This window comes from Anastrepha ludens, chromosome 2 (assembly GCF_028408465.1).
Source record: "Anastrepha ludens isolate Willacy chromosome 2, idAnaLude1.1, whole genome shotgun sequence".
Taxonomy (NCBI): Eukaryota; Metazoa; Arthropoda; class Insecta; order Diptera; family Tephritidae; genus Anastrepha; species Anastrepha ludens.
In genome coordinates this window covers 38,833,012-38,854,448 of record NC_071498.1, presented here as the reverse complement: position 1 = coordinate 38,854,448, position 21,437 = coordinate 38,833,012, and the positions used below count along the sequence as shown (strand labels likewise).

Sequence of the window (21,437 nt, the reverse complement as noted above, 5' to 3'; positions counted from 1 at the left end):
GTTACAAAATCCTGAATGTAAATCTCACGAGGCAGCGAGGAAGAGCTTTCTCTTTATGTGCGACGGGAGGTGGTTGGGCTCCAATGGCGGCGTTCGGAGATCGGAAATTTAGGAAGGTGGTAAGAGACTACTGATGACTCTCATTTGTTGCGTATCTGTAAACTACCTGTTCCAGTAGTTGTAGTTCTGTTCGATCCTGATTCCCACGGCAACCAGTTCTACGTATGTGAATGATTCGGGTTTTTTACCCCAGCAAACGGCCGCCGTAGCCGAATGGGTTGGTGCGTGACTACCATTCGGAATTCACAGAGAGAACATCGGTTCGAATCTCGGTGAAAACACCAAAATTAAGAAAAACTTTTTTCTAATAGCGGTCGCCACTCGGCAGGCAATGGCAAACCTCCGAGTGTATATCTGCATCGAAAAAGATCCTCATAAAAATTTCTGTCATTCATTCGGAGTCGGCTTAAAACCGTAGGCCCCTCCATTTGTGGAACAACATCAAGACGCACACCACAAAGAGGAAGAGGAGCTCGGCCAAACACCCAAAAAGGGCGTACGCGCCAATTATATATATACAAACTAACCCACCCACAAGGTTATTTGTATGCTTCACTATTTGTTTTGATATTTAAACTTTAAAAATGGAGCAGAGCTTAATATTATTATTAAATATAACTTAAAAGTCGCAAAAGCGAAGATATTTATAACAGTAAGAAAGAATTTTCTGCCGACTTCTCCATGTTTCGTTGCAATACGTAACCATTGCAAGAAAATGACACATCTGAAAATTATCGCATGGAGTTGCTTACTTTTTATACCAGAAACGCCTGTAAAGCCTGAGCAACTTCGAAAGTCACAGCGCCTTAAAGGGCTTTTCTGGAGTTCTAGCTTTAGCGATTCCTCGATACCACCCTGCCATCTATACTTTTACATGTTTTTGGTATCAAAAGAAGATATAAATTTTTGCAATTTCTTTCAAGTTAACCATCGAGAATTGCGCCAGCATTCTATGTCGTAGAGCATCCAGACTTGGGCACTCACAGATCGTGAAAGACGGTTTGCTTAGGATCTTTTTGATTGCAGCTTCTGCATCTATCGTTGTACGGCCATCTTCTTGGCATGGCTTCTCAAAAACCAGTAGACGGTTATTGTTGCTGTAATTCTGAATATGCTTGCTAGTGGCTTTCTTAGCAACTCGTCAGATCTGGATTTGTTGAAATGGGGTCTCGTTTGTGTCAATATTTCGCAGGGACCCGTACTAGTCCATTAGTCAACGGCCTGGTTCTGAAATAGCGAGAAGACTTCCTTTTTGAGTACACCTTGGGGACAGCCTATTTCTACCACTTCGGATTTGTGGTAGTGTGTTCATCATTCAGTTCATCAGCTTTCTCATTTCGCTCTATGTTCATATGGTCAGGCACCCAGATGACGATTTTTGAATTAGTTAAGGGTGACTTTAAACCTAAAATTACTGACTGATTATCTGAAAAACACACATATTTCCGACATTTATTGTGGATGATTTCTAATTATCCTACAAGCTTCCATTATCCCGAGAACTTCTGCTTGAAAAATAACTCCCAACTCCCCAGGCCGCTATAGCCGAATGGAATGAAGTTATTATGAAAACCATTCGGTAGGGCGTAGGTTCGAATATCCGTGCACCAAATAATAGAAAATGTTGTTTCCAATTGTGGTCGCCCCTCGGCAGGGAATGGCAAACCTCCGGGAGTATTTCTGCCATGAAAAAGTTGCTCATAAAAAACGTTTGGCATTCGGGTTGGCTTAAAATTCTAGGTATCCCGTCAAAACGCACAGCCCAATTAGGAGCGGGAGCGCGGCCAAACACCTAATAGAAGTGTATGTGGCAATATTTTATTTAATTTATTAATTCTCCAGAAGAAAAGACTGGAATGTTTTGAGGTTTTACGAATATACATGGGCGCCGCAATTCATCTTGGATCCGTTAGTGTAAAGTGTGGCTGTATTTTCTATGACTACTGAATTCAAATTCGATTTTTTTCGCTCGGGAAACCTTACCTTGAACTCTATTCTAAAGTCTAGGGTAGCGAAAGTAATATCTGATGAGTTGCTAGTAAGCCTCTGCCTTTCTGAAATAACACTATGACCCCACCTGCTTTTATTCTGAAGGCGCTGTTCGTTGTTGTTAGTTGTAGTTGTAAGTCTATTGGTTACAGGTAGAGCGTGACCTGAAGTATGTCCATTGAACGCACGTCGATTTCATTGCTCCAGTTATTCCTGCGGTTATTAGCATATTTTATTTCTGTTTGGTTGGAGTCGTGAAAAAAGTGTCAGATGAACTTATAACTAGCTGAACTCGTGCGCAACTTGCTCAACAAAATAAACTCTCAAAAAGTGTCTCCCAAAAGGAAAAGGAAAACCACTATTTTTGTCGTATTCGAATCCATAATTTAAACATCGTTATTGTGGCTCAACAGCCTATCAATATCGATCCATTTTTTTTAGAAACCCTTATATGAGTATATGCATCTAAGTAGCCCTTATTGGTATCGGAATATGTGAATTTCTGTGTTTAATTTAAAAAAATCACGATTATTTTCAAATCCTACATTTTATGTATCAAACAATCGACTTGACCGTCCGAGCGTAAATATGACATGGAATAAATAGAGCTTCAGCAATATAATTGAAAAGTGAGAGCGAAAACATGGTGATATACAGGTACATATCGTACAAAATTATAAACATCAATCATGATGCAAAAAGTGTCGACATTCGTTGTTATCCATCTACAAATGCTGTAAACTATTTTTACCCACGCACACACAATTCTCTTGTCAATGGCAATGAAGCAGACGACCCTTTGACACATAGGAATTCGCGAAATGCGGCACACTGACGGTGGTTTTATTCAACGTGCAAGTTTTTCTTGTTTTCTTTTTTGCATTTTTATTTTTATATTTTTTTCTTTTAATGCTCAAAACATTGCCATGTGAAGCAACAATTAAAAGTTATTATGAAAAAATATTATTTTTAATTGATAATAAAACTTCACAACACCCAAGTACGGGAGTGAGTGCGAAAGTTGCACCACCACAAACGTATGGGAGAGAGATAGTAGATGATGAGTATGAGTAGGCTGTCAGACATTTCACACCCACAATGCAGTATTTAATAAAGTGTCTTTAAAAAGTCATAACGTATTAATAAACTCATACAATTCGCTATACAAATATAGCGTGTAAAGACAATGAACGATTTATTTATTTATTTTTTCATCGATGTTATTTATGCCTTTCAAACCATGAACATTGAAGAACTGTGCGATTTGTTGGTTGATGATCTTAAGGGGTTAGGGGTAGTCAGTGGCCCGAAAAAATGATAATATTAAATTTTTTTTTTTGCTAGTCAGAATTTCCGAAAAAAAAAATTAATAATTGTAAAAGTTATCGCTGTTTGTGTGGAGCTTAAACACTCGCAATTTAAAAGTTAGTTCACATGATGTATCTTTGTTAAAAACCCAAGCAAACACATTCCTAGTTTGGGTGCTAAAACGAAGTTGATAAAAGGCTCTAACATTTCTCCCGCCTCTGTTGAGTTGCTGTTCTGGTTTGAATTTTGTCGTAACCTTTTTCAGTTCAATGCCGTACTGCACTCGAAACTTTAAAATCATTTCTCTCGAAACCAAGAGACTCGAAATTCTGTCGGTTAACTCGCATAAGTCTTGGCCGAATGACTTGAAATTTGTATGTATGCATGTTGATATTATATGCTACATCACAGTATAAATGGACTTTTTCGATAAATATTCAATATATTGTTTTAGTAGCAGCTTTCGAATATTTTTTTTTTTTTTTTTAAAGAATCTTTTTTTTTCGAAAATCGATACATTAAAAATTCGTACGTGCAATCAAAAAACTTATTTTTATTCGCCCACGTCTGGGTCCACCATGCTTATACCCAGCTTGGTGCTATAGAGTCGTCATCTCATGTCTCAGTCTGTGAGACTTCGCTTTGTTGTACTGCGTCGAGTCTATCTTTTTTCTCCGTAATACGCCTTCAACGTATTTTTTGACCGAATTTCCGTTACTATAGCGTTGAAGCAACTTGTCGATCAGATTGGTTGGCGCGACGAGCCATCTGTCGCAATTAAAGAACGTGTGTTCGGCGTCATCGTTCGGTGCTTCGCAGTATATGCACCAGGGGCCACTTACCTTACCAATGCGGTATTTCCGGAAGTATCCGTGGTCCGAGAGCAACTGAGTCATGAAATAGCCAACTTCCCCGAAATTTCATTGTGCCCATTTACCTATTGTAGAAGTCAACTTCGCCGTCTATCTGCCACTGAATTCAGTGTCCCAGTGGTACGTATTTTTACTCTGGAAGCCCACGCATCCACTCGTTCCTTGGCCATGAGGTCGATAGGTATCTCCCCACTGATCACAAAAGCTACTGCACTCGAAACAGTGAGGTAGGCTGTACTCAGGATGCCATAATAGCTCAAATTTCAGAGATCGGGGCCAGACTTTGCCGTTTTAGTTTTCTGAGCATCTGGTGTGGTGTTCACGCTCGCTCAGGTAGCTCTGGAGGATCATTAGCAGGTATGCGGATATACGAAACCTTTCTCATAGTACATATTATGTCTGCCCATCGTAAGCTATTAAAGTCATTATTACGTTGGAAATAATAATAATGATAATAATTTATATTGGAATTGCCATGTAGCGCAAGGCGCTTTTTGATTTGTTTTGATTTCTTGATAATAAATACTTTTGATGGCATTTTTAGGAAGAACTAAAGAATTACTACAAAAACCGATAAAAAAATTCTCTGCACATATTATCGCTCGTAGTCGGAAAATAGGGTGGAAACAAAGGCTCTCCAACGATTTCGTTCAGCCAAAATATGTATAATTTCGTTCCAGATGGCGGCTCTTAATTAGAGTCGTGCGCATACAAGTTTGTCGAGGGCCCTTTGCGCCGACTTCCTTGTGGGTTCCATTGAAAAGTCATTTGGCTACATTGTCGTATTCTTTGCGGAGGGTATGTCCAATCTACTTATAGTTCCATTTTCGTCTTTTAATTTCAAGATTGGTTGAGCAGCTATCAGTGAGCGAAAGAATGTCTGTTCTTGGCAAAAATATACGACATATGATCCTAAGGCATTTGTTAATAAACGTTTCAAGGCATCTGCTTATGTGCTAAGAGCTAAGCCATTTCTCTGATCTATATAAGAGAATTGATTTTACGGCGATTCAAAATTCTAAGATTTGTTCTTAGTGGCAGAATACGATAGCGCCACAGTCGTTTAGCGTATGCAGCGCAGTGCGTGCTGTCACATCAGACACTGCCCAACCATCTTTTATTATGTATGTATGTAGTTACCGAGGTAACAAAACTTATCCATATCTTCAGTAATGTTGTCATTTTTGCTTGTAGTAAGCTCGAGAGTGGGATGTGTTTGTTGTTGGTATTCTAACAACCTGAATTTATTTCATTGTTTCGCTGAAAAAACTCCCAAAACATGCTTATTCCCTTCCGCCGCTAAAGTGGCCTGTTACTTTAAGTTTCAGTGGCAGGGAAATTGAGAAAAATATGCAAGTACAAGTATCCCTCCTATAACGCGATAGTTACGTTGCAGAAGAATTGCGCGTTATGTAATTCCGCGTTATCTAAAACATAGTTTTCATATAAATTTGGGGGTTATGTTCCAATAGGTTTTTTTTAATAAAATACATACAAAATAACAGATGCACATATATCTCAACTCAACACTAAAGTTCAGACTTTCTTATACAATTAAAAACACAAGATATGTACATACATATTTCAAAATTCAAAAAACAAAATTTAAATAATTATGTGCACATTAAAAAATTTAAAAACAAACTAAAACAAATTAAAGGCTTGTTAAAAACTTTATTGTTATTCTTCAAACTTCATATGGTAATTAATCTGTTTCACTGTCTTCAAAGATCTTTGCACGTGGGCGTTTTGGGGGAGCAATAGCTTCTTCAAAAAATATTTCTTCAACATAGTTTTCGCTATTGGATAAGAAACTAGTTGTGGGACCTTGTGGTTCTTCTACTGGTTTTATAATTGCAAAATCTGTTATCAGTTTTTGGTGGGTGGTTTTTTTAAGCTCCTTTTCAATTTCGTAATAAGGTGCTAGATTAATATCTATTCTATCTATTTAAGGCAAAAAAGGGTAATTCCCGGTTTACATTAAAAATACATTACATATAATAAATATGTGGTACGCAAATTAATGTTACCAGATTTTATAATTAAGTATTTTCCCCTTTGCGTTATATAAGCCTAAATTTCGCATTGTACTGAAACCTAATTTTTCCAAATCGCGTTATATCGAAACCGCGTTGTATAAGACCGCGTTATACAAGGGATACCTGTACTTAAATAGACCAGCAAAAGCGAGTTAAGAAGATAGTTGTATGCGCTCCGAACTACTCAGAGGACAAGCCTTATTTTTGTAGGCTTTCGGCGAACAAAAACTTACCACTTTGAGTTTGATAGTCCCACGGACCTAGCAATATGATTTCACGTTTTCATGGCTAGACCTAATTTAGTACCAAGAAATTAAAAGAAATATTTGAAATTGAGATTTGCAAAATTTTTACAAGCAGTTTCTAAGCATTGAAATGCATAGAGGGCATAGAAAATCAAACAAGTGAATATGTGTGAAAATTATTCATAGAGACAAATGGGAAGATGATAGATAAAGTGTCAAGAGGCTATATATTTAAATATACAATAAACTATCTGCGCAGGCAGAAGCGAAACAAAAGTAAAGAATAAAAATGGAGAAATTAAACAAAAAAAAATACTGTAAAAGCAAAAACAAATCGTAATTGCCATAATTTAAGCATCAGAATGTGATCTAGGCGCATGGTGTCGTGGAGATCAGTTTAAAATGAGTGATGAATGATATTATGTACAGAGCTCTTACAGCTCGAATCTTTTCTTACCAGATTTTTGTGTTGTTTTGACAGCTGTCACAGTGTGGTGGCGGCTCTTTTGACAGATATTAAGTAGAAAATATATAATTTTAAAATATGAGTTTGATTTATCTCCTTAAAAATTATAAATGATAGAAAAAAAACTGTTTGGGCTAAATATTCTTTGAAAATGAAAATTAATAGTAAATCGAGATAGGAATACTTGTTATACTCGGCCAGTCCTTACCACTAATTGCTGTTTTAATTAGTTAGTAAGTAGGTATAAGTTGTGATTTTTTAACAGAAAATTTAAATATTCTAGAAAGTAATATCAGGGAATGCGTACAAGTTTTTAAGTAAGTTATGAGTAAATCATAAAAAATGAATGAATATTATGATGATTAATTCTCCATTTGAAGGTAGTCAGACTAGCATTTATGGAATTTAGTCAGGCGTATGGAGCCTGTTCACTTCAAATGTATGTTTAAAGGAGCCGTTAAAATTATTTGAGGCTTGTCAGAAAGTAAGAAGGCAAATATCTAGACTTCGTGTGGAATTTGAGAAGGCAAATAATTTTTTTAACATCATTGTCCGCCGCTCTATAATTTTCCACCATATAAAAAAACATTTCTAGCAATCGTTAACAAACATAACAAAATTTAATGAAACAAATCTAATAAAGCTGCTTACTCAAACATTTTCCGGAAATTCTTATTAAAAAGTTTGAATTTTTGATGAAAATTCAACGAGTTTTATAAATTTTGTACACATTTTTAAACTTTGCATTGTTTGATTTTTGTTGCGGTATAGGCCAATAATTAAAATGAAAAAATAAATAAATAGTGAAAACTTTTCCGAATGTGGTGTACACTTCCTTTTCGGGCTGACTTTTGTCATCCTGAAAATAAATTTGTAATCCACTTCCAAACGCCAAAACGTTGTTACAAGGAAGTTTGCCTTTGCTTGCAGAGGCATATGATGATTCAGGCTCACAGTGGGCACCGTACTCTGTGCCACAGCAATTGTAGTCGGACACAAGCACACTCGACTACGGCGGACGAATATACATATGTACATGTACATACATATGTATGTAAGTGTGTGGATGATCGAAAGTGTAAATGACCACGGTCAATAGCCGAACTTGGCAAGTTTCACCGACTCTCGTTAGATAACAGACGTTGGAAGAATTCATAAATCGACGCCAAATTCTGAGCAGTTTCTCATTCACGTAAAGACTCATACTCACGTCCGCTGCGAGAGTTGACATTCGTTGATATACTTATACGTGCACATGCCCTCGTGTGTATGAATACTTTATACTATATCTATACTCTATCTATTTGTATACTCTATCTATCAGCTGTCCATCTCTTCTATTTACTTGACATTTCAAATGACTATGGCTAGTCTATGGCTCGATCTATTCTCATTATTATAGTTGTTGTTTGTTTTTTGTTTATTTCAATGTGGGCGGTCGGTGTTTCCATTTTATTGGTGTCAAATAAATTTAAGCATATCATAATTTCAATACGAGCCACTGACATTCAATGTTATTATGGCGCTTAATTTTCATTTAATTACAAAAATGTTTTGTGGGCGCATTTTTATACTTTTACTTTTTTTTACAGCCATATACATACATAAGTATATTATATATGCATACATATATACATACAAGTATGCATGTAAAACTTTTTGTTGTTGACTGTCATGGCAATTACGCCAAAGTGCATTGCACTTTTTGAAAAGGAAAGCCACTTGGTCAGCATGCAGGTGGTTGATGCCGCAGAAACATCAAATAAATGTACAGGCCTTAACGATGCTTAGGAAAAATACAAATAATTTTAAACTGGGAAGTGCATTTTCGAAGTATTAACTGAATGGGGTGAACGTAAAAGTTTTGCTTAGCAGAAGCCAATTAATTAGTCCTCATTTTTCATTCAAAATAAAAACTGTGTAAATGGAACATTTTGAAGCTGTTTGTAAGCACCTTCTGACCAAAGAAATTAATAAATAAAAATTAAGTGAGAATTGCTGAATGTAACTTGTATGCAAAATTTTAGTAATATTTTATTGTAAAAATGTAATATATATATTCATATAAACATTTTTAGCACCAACAATGAAAACAATTTGCCAAAAAATATAGCAGTTTTTTAATTTGCTGTATACATTTACAGATTGCTTTTTGTAATAAATATAACTTTTTCACTTTCTACACACACACACGCCCGCTATACGCTTCACGCCACAGCAGGCTCATGTAAATTAACTTGTCACAGCGCCGTAGTGGCAAAAAACTATAAAATAACATTAAATTCAAATGACAGCTGCTGACAGTTCATACACAGCAGAAACAAAAACAAAAACGTGCATAAACATGTCATGCTTTAGCTTTTTACGCTTGATATTGCCAGAGATAGAATATTAATATGTGTATTAGAGGTGCCAAACTATCGATGGCACTATCGTCACCATCGATGATAGGGCACTATCGAGCTACTGAACTATCGATGGTTCAAAGTCTCGATAGTGGACGATAGTATCGTCAAAAGAGCGATTTACACATCACCAAGCAAATATTCGCGCTTTTTTTATTTGTGGCGTCGCTTGTGTACAAATATTAAAAAGTGTAACGTTGTAAAGTGTTTAAAATAACAATTCGTAAAAATATATAAATGGATCGCTTTCTTAAACGAGGTAATACATTTTTCAAATTAGTAAGAATGCTTAGAACACTTTTGTCTAATTTTAGGACGCAGTTCTGCTGCAGCAAGTTGCAATTGCAACAGCAGCGACAGCGAAAAAAATTTTGTGTTGGAGAAGCCTGCACAAAAAAAGAAAAGTAAAATTTCGGATGTGTGGAATTATTTTAAAAGATCTGATGATAAGAAATTTGCCAAATGCCTTAGTTGCGCCAAGGAGTATAAAACCAGTGGCAACACATCGAACCTGCATGATCACCTTAAACGGTTTCACCTGAATTTGGACAGAAATGCTCCTGATACACAAGTTTCTGAAGATGTTGTACAGGACGAGAACATTGCGTCTTTCAACAGCAGCTGCAGGTCAAGCATGCGGTCAGTGGAGTCATACTTTAAAAGGGCTGTGTTGTTTGATGCAAACTCTAAGCGTAAAAAGGACTTAGATGAACTCGTAGCAGAGAGGGTTGCTAAGGATATTCAGCCCTTTAGCATACTGAAGGACAAAGGATTTATTAAATTAATTACAGCCTTAGATCCACGTTACAAGCTTCCCAGCCGGAGTCATTTGGAAAACGCCCTGATGACCAATTTGTTTAAAAAAACGACGGAAAAATTGTCAACAATTTTGGGGCAGGTTTCGAACATTGTTATCACTTGCGATATGTGGACATCTAGTGCTAACGTGAGCTTTATAATGGTAACGGTTCATTTCGTACATGAATACGACAACAATGCTGAAAGCATGGGAAATTTTAAAAATCCAAAATCTGCCATGCTTTGCTCATACAGTTAATTTGGTAGTCCAAGATGGCTTGAATCTCAATCACAACGATGTCACAAAAGCTTTGTTTGCAAAATGTAAAAATATTGTAATATTTTTTAAGAAAAGTTCAATTGCGAACGAAAAATTGAAACAAGTTCAAGAAAATTTCGCATGTACCTTGTTGCAAGAAGCTCAAACAAGGTGGAACAGCTTCCACGACATGATTGAGAGAGTTTTATTAACCCATGAAGCCATTGCCAGTGTGCTATTATCAACAACAAATGCACCATTACCATTTAGTGCAGAGGAAATCAACGTGTTGAAAGATATTGACAAAATATTAGCATTATTTAAGAACGTGTCCGAAAAAGTTTCTGGTGGCAAATACGTTACAGTGTCATTAATAATACCATTGGCATATGGACTATATCGGCAAATTGGAAATTTTTCATCTCAGTTGGCAACTGCGGTAGGCAAATCTATGAAAGATGTTATGTTGGAGTCGATTAAAAAACGACTATCTATATATGAGCTACGCACGGTAACAAGGATGGCTACGATTTTGGATCCACGCTTCAAAAAAGATGGGTTTCAATCCAACGCAAATGCTGAACAAATGAATTTGGGCAATTTGACTTATGTTGAAGACCCTGTCAGTCTGGAAGCAAGCACGACCACTACGGACCCAATTTTTGATTTTTTGAACCAACGATGTGCTACTAAAAAGAGTAATGTTCGATCTGATGCCATCATTATTAAAAGGCAGTATCTGGAGAGAGACATAGCCCCACAGGAAATGGACCATCTTTTATGGATCAAGGTAAAATTAATAAATCAATCTTCGATACATAAAACTAAGTTTTGGTAATACATTTGATTGCAGGTCAACCAGGTGGATTTCCCTTTATTAAAATTACTGATGTATAAATATTTATGCATCCCCGCAACGTCTGTGGAGTCGGAAAGGCTTTCAGCAAGGCGGGACAAATTGTTTCTGATAGGCGAACACGGCTTAAAGAAGAAAATGTGAACGTTTTGTTGTTTTTAAACAAAAATCTTTCGCTATAATAAATAGGTAAATCATATTATAGTTTTCAAGTTTTAGCTTTTAAGTCTTTTATAAGGCTTTTGTATTTTTAGCTTTTCCCTTAAAATGTAATTTCATAAAATGTAAGCAATGTTCCTTAAACTTATAAGTTCAATATTTTGGCAGAAAAGACCCATAGCCTGTACTCTTACTCTTTTTTTCCAAATGTAAATCACTCACACTTGTGAAAATATATAGTTGTCTTAAAGTGTTCCTTATGAATTAAAATAAAATTCAAATTATTTGTTTTTTCTTACAAATTTCAATGATTTTCAATCACTGTTCTTTATTGCGACTATCGACCACCATCGATGGTTTGAAAATTACTATCGTCCACAATCGATGGCGCCCACCATCGATAGTTTGGCACCTCTAATGTGTATACGAAAAACTAGGAAACAAAATTTACAAAATAAAATAAAAGAAAAAATATGAAAAAGTCTTTATGTAACTTTTAAAAAAAAAAAATTATATTTAAATAACTTACAAAGTACCATAAAATAATATACAAAATATAGAAAAATTTAATGAAAAAAAAAAATTAATTAAAAAAATCCAAAAAAAGTAAAAAAAAAAACAAAAAATAAAAATAAATTAAAACAATATAAAATTTATAACAACAGTAAAATTTAAATGAGATGAAATTTTGTTTAAGAAAGTGAAGTAAAAAACGTCCATATACAAAAAAAAACTAAATAAAGTGAGATAAAATAAAATAAAATTAATATGTGAAAAAATTTCATTTAAGAATCATTAATTAAAACTAAATTAAATTAAGTAAAACAAAATTAATTCAAATTGAATAAAATGAAATAAAAATATTCCAACGGAATTATAAAGAAATACAAATAAAGTAACATAAAATGAAAAAAATTTAATTAAATGATTTATGTTAAAGTTTAATAAAGAACATGTTAATTAAAAAAATGAAAACAAACAGGACAACATACTATATATTAAAATAAAATTAAATTAAACAAAATAGTATAAAATTAATTGAAATTGAATAAAATTAAATAAACAATAATATAACAAAATGAAATGAAAATATTTAGAAACTAGCTAAATAAAATAAGATAAAATTAAATGAAATAGAATGAAATGGCATATACCAAAAGTAAAATAAATATAAAAAAAAAAACGTATAAAATTAAAGAAGTGAAAAGAAATAAAAGAAAATCTATTCAAATAAAATGAAACTAAATTAAACTAAACTGAATTAAAGAAAACTAATCCAAATTGAATTAAATTAAATATAAATATTAAGAAAGTAACAAAACTAAATAAAGTAACATAAAGTTAAATAAAATACAGATAAAAAATAGTAGTACAATAACAAAAAAAACACAATAAATTGTATTAAAATAAAACTAATTATATTGCTTTAGGGAGTAAAATTAAAATAAAATAGTAGAATTTAAATGTAAATCAAATCAGATCAAAATAAATTTACTTAAATTAAATAAAATTACTTTAATCTTTAAACGCCTGGCGGTAACGAAAAAAAAACACCTACTTCTTTAAGCGTTGTTCCCGTTAATTTGACACTATTTTCGAATTGAAGCGTACCAATTTTCAAACGATTATCAAATTTATGATATTTACCAAATTTATCAGGAATTTGTACGAGGGGTTCCTTTTATATGTCGGGATTTGGCAACCCTGGTGTTGCAATCTGGCAACTGACAGCTGTATCGCAAAGTTTGACATTTTTTGGCTTTTACGTACTCAGAACGTTTTGAAATACCAGCGCTATTTGTGTTGTTTACAGTAACTTAAAAGATGCATCTCGGTCCAAAAATGGTATTAAATCGTGAACATTTTCGTGCGATTATTTTTTACAACTTTCGACGTGGATTAACTCAGCAACATTGAATGGATGAACTTAATTCATTTTTTGGCGATAAAGCTCCATCAAGGACCAGTGTTTATCGATGGTATGGTGAATTCAATCGTGGTCGTAGTTCACTCCAAGACGAATTTCGTGAAGGTCGTCCAAAATCAGTTGTTGTTCCGAAAACCATTGATGCTGTGCGCGAACTGATATTGCAAGATCGTCATGTGACCTATCGTGAGATTGAGACAATCTTAGGCGTTAGTGGGACCAGCATACATTCAATATTGCATAAACATCTGACTGTCAAAAAAATTTGTTCGCGTTGGATCCCACACAATTTATCAATCGCTCAAAAAAAGGCTCGTGCGGATTGGTCGAAGGAAATGCTTAAAAAAATACGATCGTGGGGCTTCGAAACACGTCTATGACATCGTGACAGGTGATGCATCATGGATTTACGCGTATGAGCCCGAAAGTAAACAGCAGTCGACTGTATGGGTGTTTCAAGATGAGCCAAATCCAACGAAAGTTGTTCGGTACGAAGCACTTCCAAGCAAATGGTCGCCTGTTTTTTCGGAAAAACTGGACATGTCGCAACCGTACCACTAGAACAACGCAGAACAGTAAATTCTGAGTGGTACACAACCATTTGTTTGCCAGTTGTCTTCCAAGAAATTACGAAAACCAATCGCCAAAGACGGATCACTCTTCACCAGGACAATGCGAGCTCTCACACATCGGCTCAAACAACTGCATTTTTGAGCACCCAAAACATCGAATTAATGGGTCATCCGCCGTATAGTCCTGACTTGGCACCGAATGACTTCTTTTTATTCCCGTACGTAAAAAACGTTTCTCGACACCTGAAGAAGCAAAATGCATGTTTTGGAGGTACCTCATTCAGAGTGGCAAAAGTGCTTCGAAAATTGGTTCAAACGCATGCAAAAGTGTATAGATCTTCATGGAGAATATTTTGGAAAATAATAAAGTGATTTTTGATGATTAATATTTGTGAATATTAAAAGTGAATTTATGTCAAACTCAATTTACGTGAATAAAGTTTTAATTGTAAAAATAGTTCTGTCAAAAGCCCAAATAACTCACGCACACATCTTTAATACATAAAGTTACCGCGCCCATTTATTCTAAATTTCGAAATCGGTGTATATCTTTCTCTGAGCACATCTTCGTTGTAACCATTACCTAAATGGAAAATATAACCACGCCTAAGTCCATTTTTCAACAGTTTCAAAGACATTCTACTTATCCACAGGCCAAGTGCTAAGTATCGTCGATATATAAGTATCATATATTCGTTCTTTGAGTTATCGTCCGTACGGGCTGTTGGTTAAATCGATCCCTTATCGCTTACTTTCCACACAAAAAAAAGTTGGTACTGTTTTTCGAATGGATTTGTAATATTTATTATATTTTAAAAACTTCAATATAATATTTTTGGAAAATAATAAGATTTATACCAGCTGGGCTGATTTGAAAGTACCTTCAAAAATCGAGTGCTTTTTATCAATAAAATTGGTTCTTAAAAATATTATCGCCAAAAAATTACTTCAGATGATAAAATAGTTTAAGCTTAAGGGTCTACATAAAAACGTTGCACAATTTTTTCCACTGAATGAAAATTATAATATTTTCTAAGAACTGAGGGTAAGAAAATAGCATTCTATTGATACTTTAAAAGTCTAAATCGGTCAAGATTTGGCTGAGTTATTAAAATTTAAGCCTGTCTTCTAAAACAAAGTCAAACAAGGCATCAAAAATTCGAGCTTATTTAAGTGATATAACCAGTGGGTCCGCATTTAGAGTTGCAGTATCTTCTTATGTATTCTGATGCGGATTATAAACAATAAAAAACATAGGCATTTCACAGAGACACAGGGTGCCTTTCGCACTACTGTTGTTACATTCTGTGTGTGTGCGAATTCTGTGTGCCTGCACAACATTTTACAGCTCCTGATTTACTTACCTTGGTTTTGTTTTCCTCCTGCCGTGGAAAAATATTATGGCTCAGAGGCTCAATTTACTAACACTTGAAAAAAAAAACAGTATTTATATTTAAAAGTAGAAGCACATGAAGCCTATCGAGCCATATCTTTCAACCTCCTGACAGCACTTGGAACGACTACTAATAGACAAACTAATTGAACGAAACTTAGGGCATATCACTCCGGTATAAAGTAGTGCCCGAAATGAAGGAAAGAACTTACGGTAGAACTAAGAATTTTAGTGGACCATAAAATTTATTAACTGAAAGGCCTAACGCGTAGAACGCGCAGAATGGAGTTCTACCTCTTCGAATATAGTGTGAGATCGCGCACATTTTATGAATATTATATCATACTAACAAATATGTTAAAATAAAATACATACAAAAAAGCATGAGAATGCTGTGGTAGTGGTTGCATATATCCCTGGCTAGATAGGACACCTGGTTCTTTTACTATGTGGACTCAACTAAGGAACGATCAATGCCGCGCAGCTCCCGAGATTCCCAGCAGTGAGGATGCAGTCATATTTTTCGCAGAATGTTGCTGTAATTTGAATTCATTCCGAGAAATAAAAATGATTTTGAGTGACTAACCGACGTAGCAACGAGTTAATCATCAATTTGTTTATTTGAAGAAATCGTACATGCACAAAACAAATCTACGTGTAATTCGACCAAAAAAACATTGTAATGAGAATCACACAACTGGTAGCTCAAAAAAAGAGCAATGCAAATGTCTCACATATCGCCTGCATTGTATTCGAGTGCATTCACATTTGACAAGCGTTGTAGTAACTACATAAGTGGCTGTGTAATACACATGTGCATGAAGTTACATATACATACGGACATACCTACTTATAGAAATATAAGCAGACGGAGCAAAGCGCGTATTTATTTTCACAAGTTTTTTTAACTTTTCTTCTTTTTATTGGTATGCTCATTTACATAGATCTTTTGTCACTTTTCGTTTTCATGCTTTACATTTATTGTCTTTTCTGCTTTTCATTTATTGTTATTGCATATTTTTTTCTATTTTTGTATATGTATCGTAATTGAAGTCGACCACAAAATGCCACAGGCCGTCATACTCACTCACTCAATCACACACTTTCCAGTGCAATGAGTGCAACAACTAATTCGCTCATTTAGTTGTGCGCAGGCACTTAATGCATCGCAGGCATCCCTGCCCCCCACTCAACCACATTTGCTGTACAATCATTTTGGACACATGCTGCGCATTGTCAGCTGTCAGCGAAAGTGGCAAAAGTATGTGCATATGCAAAGGGAAGTCTGCCGCCATCTGTGGTTGTTGAAACAGTATTAAAGTCAACAACAATTTAATAACTGTAATGGTAGTTTGAAAGTTTTAGGCTAAGTTCTTCCTATGATTTTCGGGCCGCATGTATTGTATTTATGTACGAAATACATGCCTTTTGGGCATAAAAATACTTGGAGATATGGGTCTGCCCTCGGAGATACAATAACTTTTGGTTAAGAGCCGGTAAGTTAGGTTAGATTGAAGCGGTTGTGACCTATTGAACATCTTCAGGTCATAGCCCATTGTGATATCGCGTGGGAAATTTAAGAACCAGTAAACTCAACAAGCTATTTCATTATGTCGATCAACGAGTAGTAGAGCATTGAAGAAGGAAACAAATGATCCAGTTAGGAAACATAGCAAGACAAATAAACTTTGCTACTTGAAAGGTTTTTCGTAGCCAAGGAACACCTTAATTCCGGTTATGCTAGCATACAGCAGCTTTTTTTATGAATGCTAACGCCTAAATTCGACTAGACAAGAATTAAAATATTGAATTTCTGTCTATCCAAATATGAAACTTTGAACAAAATGTACTCTTTTTTTTAATTAAATCTGTCTTAAAGGCAGACATCAGCGAGAAATACCAAAATGCAGTCGATAGTGCCCAATTAGCTAAAGTCATCTTTACCTAACAAATCAATTGAATTTCTAAAAAAAGGTTTGCATTCAAGCCGAGGGAAAGTCTAAAATTGAATACATCTGTCGCATCGCAGTATATCGGCTGCGCTTTAAGCAAATTGTCGAAATTTAAATGGGCTGTTTCAGCAATTAGGCTGAATATTCAAAGGTAAATAAAACAAGTAAGGGGTTAGATGCCCAAAAACATTTTCATGGCAGACGGCACGTCGTACCAGAATGGCTCAGGTTTTCCTAACCAAGGGCTGCTGTCCCAGTAAACTAGCCCGGTTTAGTGCGCTGAATCGCTGAAAAACATTGAATATGGCTTGTAGCATGCGTGGGATTTTGGGGTTAAGAATTTTGATGCCAATAAAAGACACAACTGTTCATCATAATTAACACGACAAACTAATTAAAATATACAGTCGTTTGTCAAAAATTATGCTCTCGATAATATAAAATAGTACAGGGCCAAACTTGAAAATTATGCAAACCATGAGCACAATGTAATACTTTCACTTCTACGAAATAATTCCGAAGCTGAATTTAAAAAAAAAATTTACAATAATGCTGGAAAGCAAGTTGAAAATAATGAATTTACTTCAAAAAAAGCCAGGGTTATAATTTCTGATACACTATGCGTTGAAGTTCATAATCATATATGATAGATACATAGAAAAAAGATAGGTTTTTAAAACAGAAAGATATGCCGCACCCATAGCCGAATGAGTTTGTGGGTGAATAACATTCGTCAGTATCCGGGTGCGGTACCCCGGGCCCGAATGATAGAAAAGGGTTTTTTCTTATAGCGATAATTTCTCGGCAGTGGCAATTACTCGGCCTTCTCCCGAAGAAAGGCAACCTATCTGAGTGCAAAAATTGGCAAGGAATCACGTTGCTAAGCACGGTGAACAAAGTGATAGCACACGTAATTCACAAAAGGCTGTCCAATTCATTGAACCAGGGACTACGCAAAGAATGAGCAGGCTTTCGTCCCCACTGCTCTTGCGTCGATCACGTAAACTCCTGAAAAGTGATCGTGGAACAATCGGTAGAGTGGCGCTCGCCTCTTTACCTTTGCTTCATCGACTTCGAGAAAGCGTTCGACACTCTCAGGCATGAAGTAATCTGGCAAGCTCTTGAATACAAAGGTGGGCCTGAGTAAATACCACGAAATTATCTACCAGATTCTAAATTAAAAAAAAATCATGCCAAAAATATTTCGGTTTTGCATTATTACTTTAAATTCTCAAGCTCTTAAAAAACGCCGCATATACTTTTGTTTTATCCCATAAGATGTCGTTACATTAATCTGGAAATCCATTTGCCGAAATTGTTCTTTTTGTGAGGGTAAGAGTTCTTGTTGAATATCTAGAAGAGCTTTTAAGCGATGTTGCAATAGGGCCTCGGCTATTGGCTCGCGTATGAGCGAGGTGGTTAGAACACAGGCTCTAGTTTCAATAACTCTTAAAGTCGCAACCTTTTATATATTTTTATTTTTTATTATTTTGATATTTACTGTATTGAAAAATTGTATACATATAATATTTTTTTAGTATTACCTTCTTCAAAATTTTTTATTCCACTATGTTAAAAATTGTTTTATTTTCGCTAATTTGGAAAAAACCACAATATCTCTACGTCATTATATTTGTTTGGGGAAAAAGAAATCCATTATTTTCTCGAAAAATGTTTGCAAAAATGGCTTAAAACTCTTGTATGGTCGATCCTAAGCTTCTGGTTGATGCTACGACTTTTAACATGCCGGCCAACTTCGATTATTTCTGTGATTTTATCGACATTGTCAATATTTTTTTTAACATAAAAAATGCCTGAACGGAATCGGTGAAGCCTAAATCGCTGTTAGTTACCACGGATCACAACTTCAGCGGCCTGGCTTGCATTTTCACCTTTATCAAAGAAAAACTATTAAATGCACCGCATTTTCTCATTGTTGACTTTCATGGTTAACACGCTGAAACTCACAACTGAATCGAACAAATAAAAAACAGCAAAAGAATTTGTTTAGTGTGAAACAACGAGCATAAACTTCAAATTGTTTGATCGATACTTTACGAGATATCGATCACTACAGCCACCTATTGAGAAAATAATGGATTTATTTCTCCCCAAACTAATATAAGGGAAGCGGAAATTTGTACTTTTTTGCTTTATTATTTTAAAAACATTCACAAGATTAGAGACAACTACAGCTTATACTGGAAGCAACACCGGCGTAAATTCAAGATTCAAATGTTTCAACCACTGACACCCGCTTTGTATGAGTTTGGAAAAGCCACGAAGTAAAATAGCATAGAAATAATTCTTTTATGACGCTGTCCCACTGTTTCCTGCTTATAGTTTTGAATGCTCGTGTGTACGCATGAATGTATGTACATTGTTATAGTTTCCTATGCGCATTCCTTCACTTCTCATTTGTTTTTATTTTTCTTTTTTTGGTAACTTTTGTTAACTTTTCCAAGTTTATCTTGCAGCTTCTGCTCGTTTTTCTGCCTTGTCACTATCATTTTTGTTGCAGCAGTCACTGTCACTTGTCACGACGGCGGCATACCATCCTATGGCTATGCGTATGTATGCACACACATTCCGCGTTTCACATCATCTACTAATGAGACAGCGATGTCCGTGCGAATACTCACATGTCATCTTTTGCTTGTTCTGAACGGTTGTTTTTGTTGTCTTAATTTGCATTGCGTGACTTTCATGGCGCTTGTTGCAATGCCAGTTTGCGTAGCCGTAGCTGCTTTCTATATTAAATGTTTTCTCTGCTGTGTCTATTTCGTCATACGACTTTTCATTCATAAGTTCGTTAAGTTTAATGCGATTTTACTTTATCACTTTGTTGCATACTTAAGCCTTAAGAAGAGCGCATGTTGAATTCTCAGAGCAAACAGCAGGTGTGTCACATAGATTTTGATGTGTACTCGTACAGCGATTGAAATATCTGGTAGTAAATGACTTGTGTTGCAACAACTTTGTGGCTATGACTTAAGAGTTCCTGAGCGGTAGTCTTATAATAGGACTATGAATAAGTTCGTGCGGTTTTACAACAGATGGCGTAACTTGATTATTATTCCATCGATCCACATTTCCAAACATTCATTGGAGAGCTACTGTCGTAAGGCACAAACGTCAGTATAAGTTTTTTATTTGAAGCGTAAACAACAATATTTTTACCACACTTGAAAATGTCGAATTTCGTGCCAAATAATGTGTTTTTGCGGGGAATTCTTCTTCATTATTTTAATATGAAGAAAAAAGCAGCCGAAAGTCATCGTATCTTGGTGGAAGTTTATGGTGAGCATGCTCTATCTGAGCGAACGTGCCAGAAGTGGTTTGCACGCTTTAAAAGTGGTGATTTTGGCTTGGAAGACGAAGAACGCGAGGGTGCGCCGCCAAAGTTCATGGATACCGAATTGGAGGAATTGCTCGATCAAGATCCGGCTCAAACGCAAGAAGAGGTTGCAAAAACTTTGGGAGTTGATCAATCAACCATTTCCAAACGTTTAAAAGCCATGGGAATGATCCGAAAGGTAGGCCATTGGGTGCCGTATGAATTGAAGCCAAGAGACGTTGAACGCCGTTTTATGGCATGCGAACAACTGCTTCAACGGCACAAAAGAAAGGGTTTTTTGCATCGAATTGTGACTGGCGATGAAAAGTGGGTCCATTACGACAATCCAAAACGTCGGGCAACGTATGGATACCCTGGCCATGCTTCAACATCGACGTCGGCGCAGAATATTCATGGCCTGAAGGTTATGCTGTGTATCTGGTGGGACCAGCTGGGTGTTGTGTATTATGAGCTACTGAAACCGAATGAAACGATTACGGGGGATGTCTACCGACGACAATTGATGCGTTTGAGCCGAGCACTGCGAGAAAAACGGCCGCAATACGCCGATAGACACGACAAAGTTATTTTGCAACATGACAATGCTCGGCCACATGTTGCACAAGTGGTCAAAACATACTTAGAAACGCTCAAATGGGATGTCCTACCCCACCCGCCGTATAGTCCAGACCTTGCGCCATCCGATTACTATCTCTTCCGATCGATGCAACATGGCCTGGCTGACCAGCACTTCCGTAATTACGATGAAGTCAAAAAATGGATCGATTCGTGGATTGCGG

The 21,437-nt window shown here is 35.7% G+C and overlaps 2 protein-coding genes across 2 annotated transcripts in view; both read left to right on the top strand.

Annotated features, from left to right (window-relative positions):
- Nucleotides 1-21,437, top strand: part of LOC128869066 (organic cation transporter protein) — a 131,073-nt gene that overhangs the window by 39,975 nt on the left and 69,661 nt on the right. The window lies entirely within an intron of this gene.
- Nucleotides 5,882-12,010, top strand: LOC128869082 (zinc finger BED domain-containing protein 4-like). Its single transcript, XM_054111618.1, has 2 exons — nt 5,882-11,231; nt 11,295-12,010. The coding sequence occupies exons 1-2, from the start codon at nt 10,365-10,367 to the stop codon at nt 11,439-11,441; spliced, it is 1,014 nt and encodes a 337-aa protein (XP_053967593.1). The 5' UTR covers nt 5,882-10,364; the 3' UTR covers nt 11,442-12,010.

Bases quoted from the DNA above. Each gene is read 5' to 3' on its own strand.
- LOC128869082 (XM_054111618.1), top strand. From the start codon at position 10,365: ATGAATACGACAACAATGCTGAAAGCATGGGAAATTTTAAAAATCCAA. The intron at 11,232-11,294 runs GTAAAATTAATA...ATTTGATTGCAG, and splicing joins ACCATCTTTTATGGATCAAG to GTCAACCAGGTGGATTTCCC.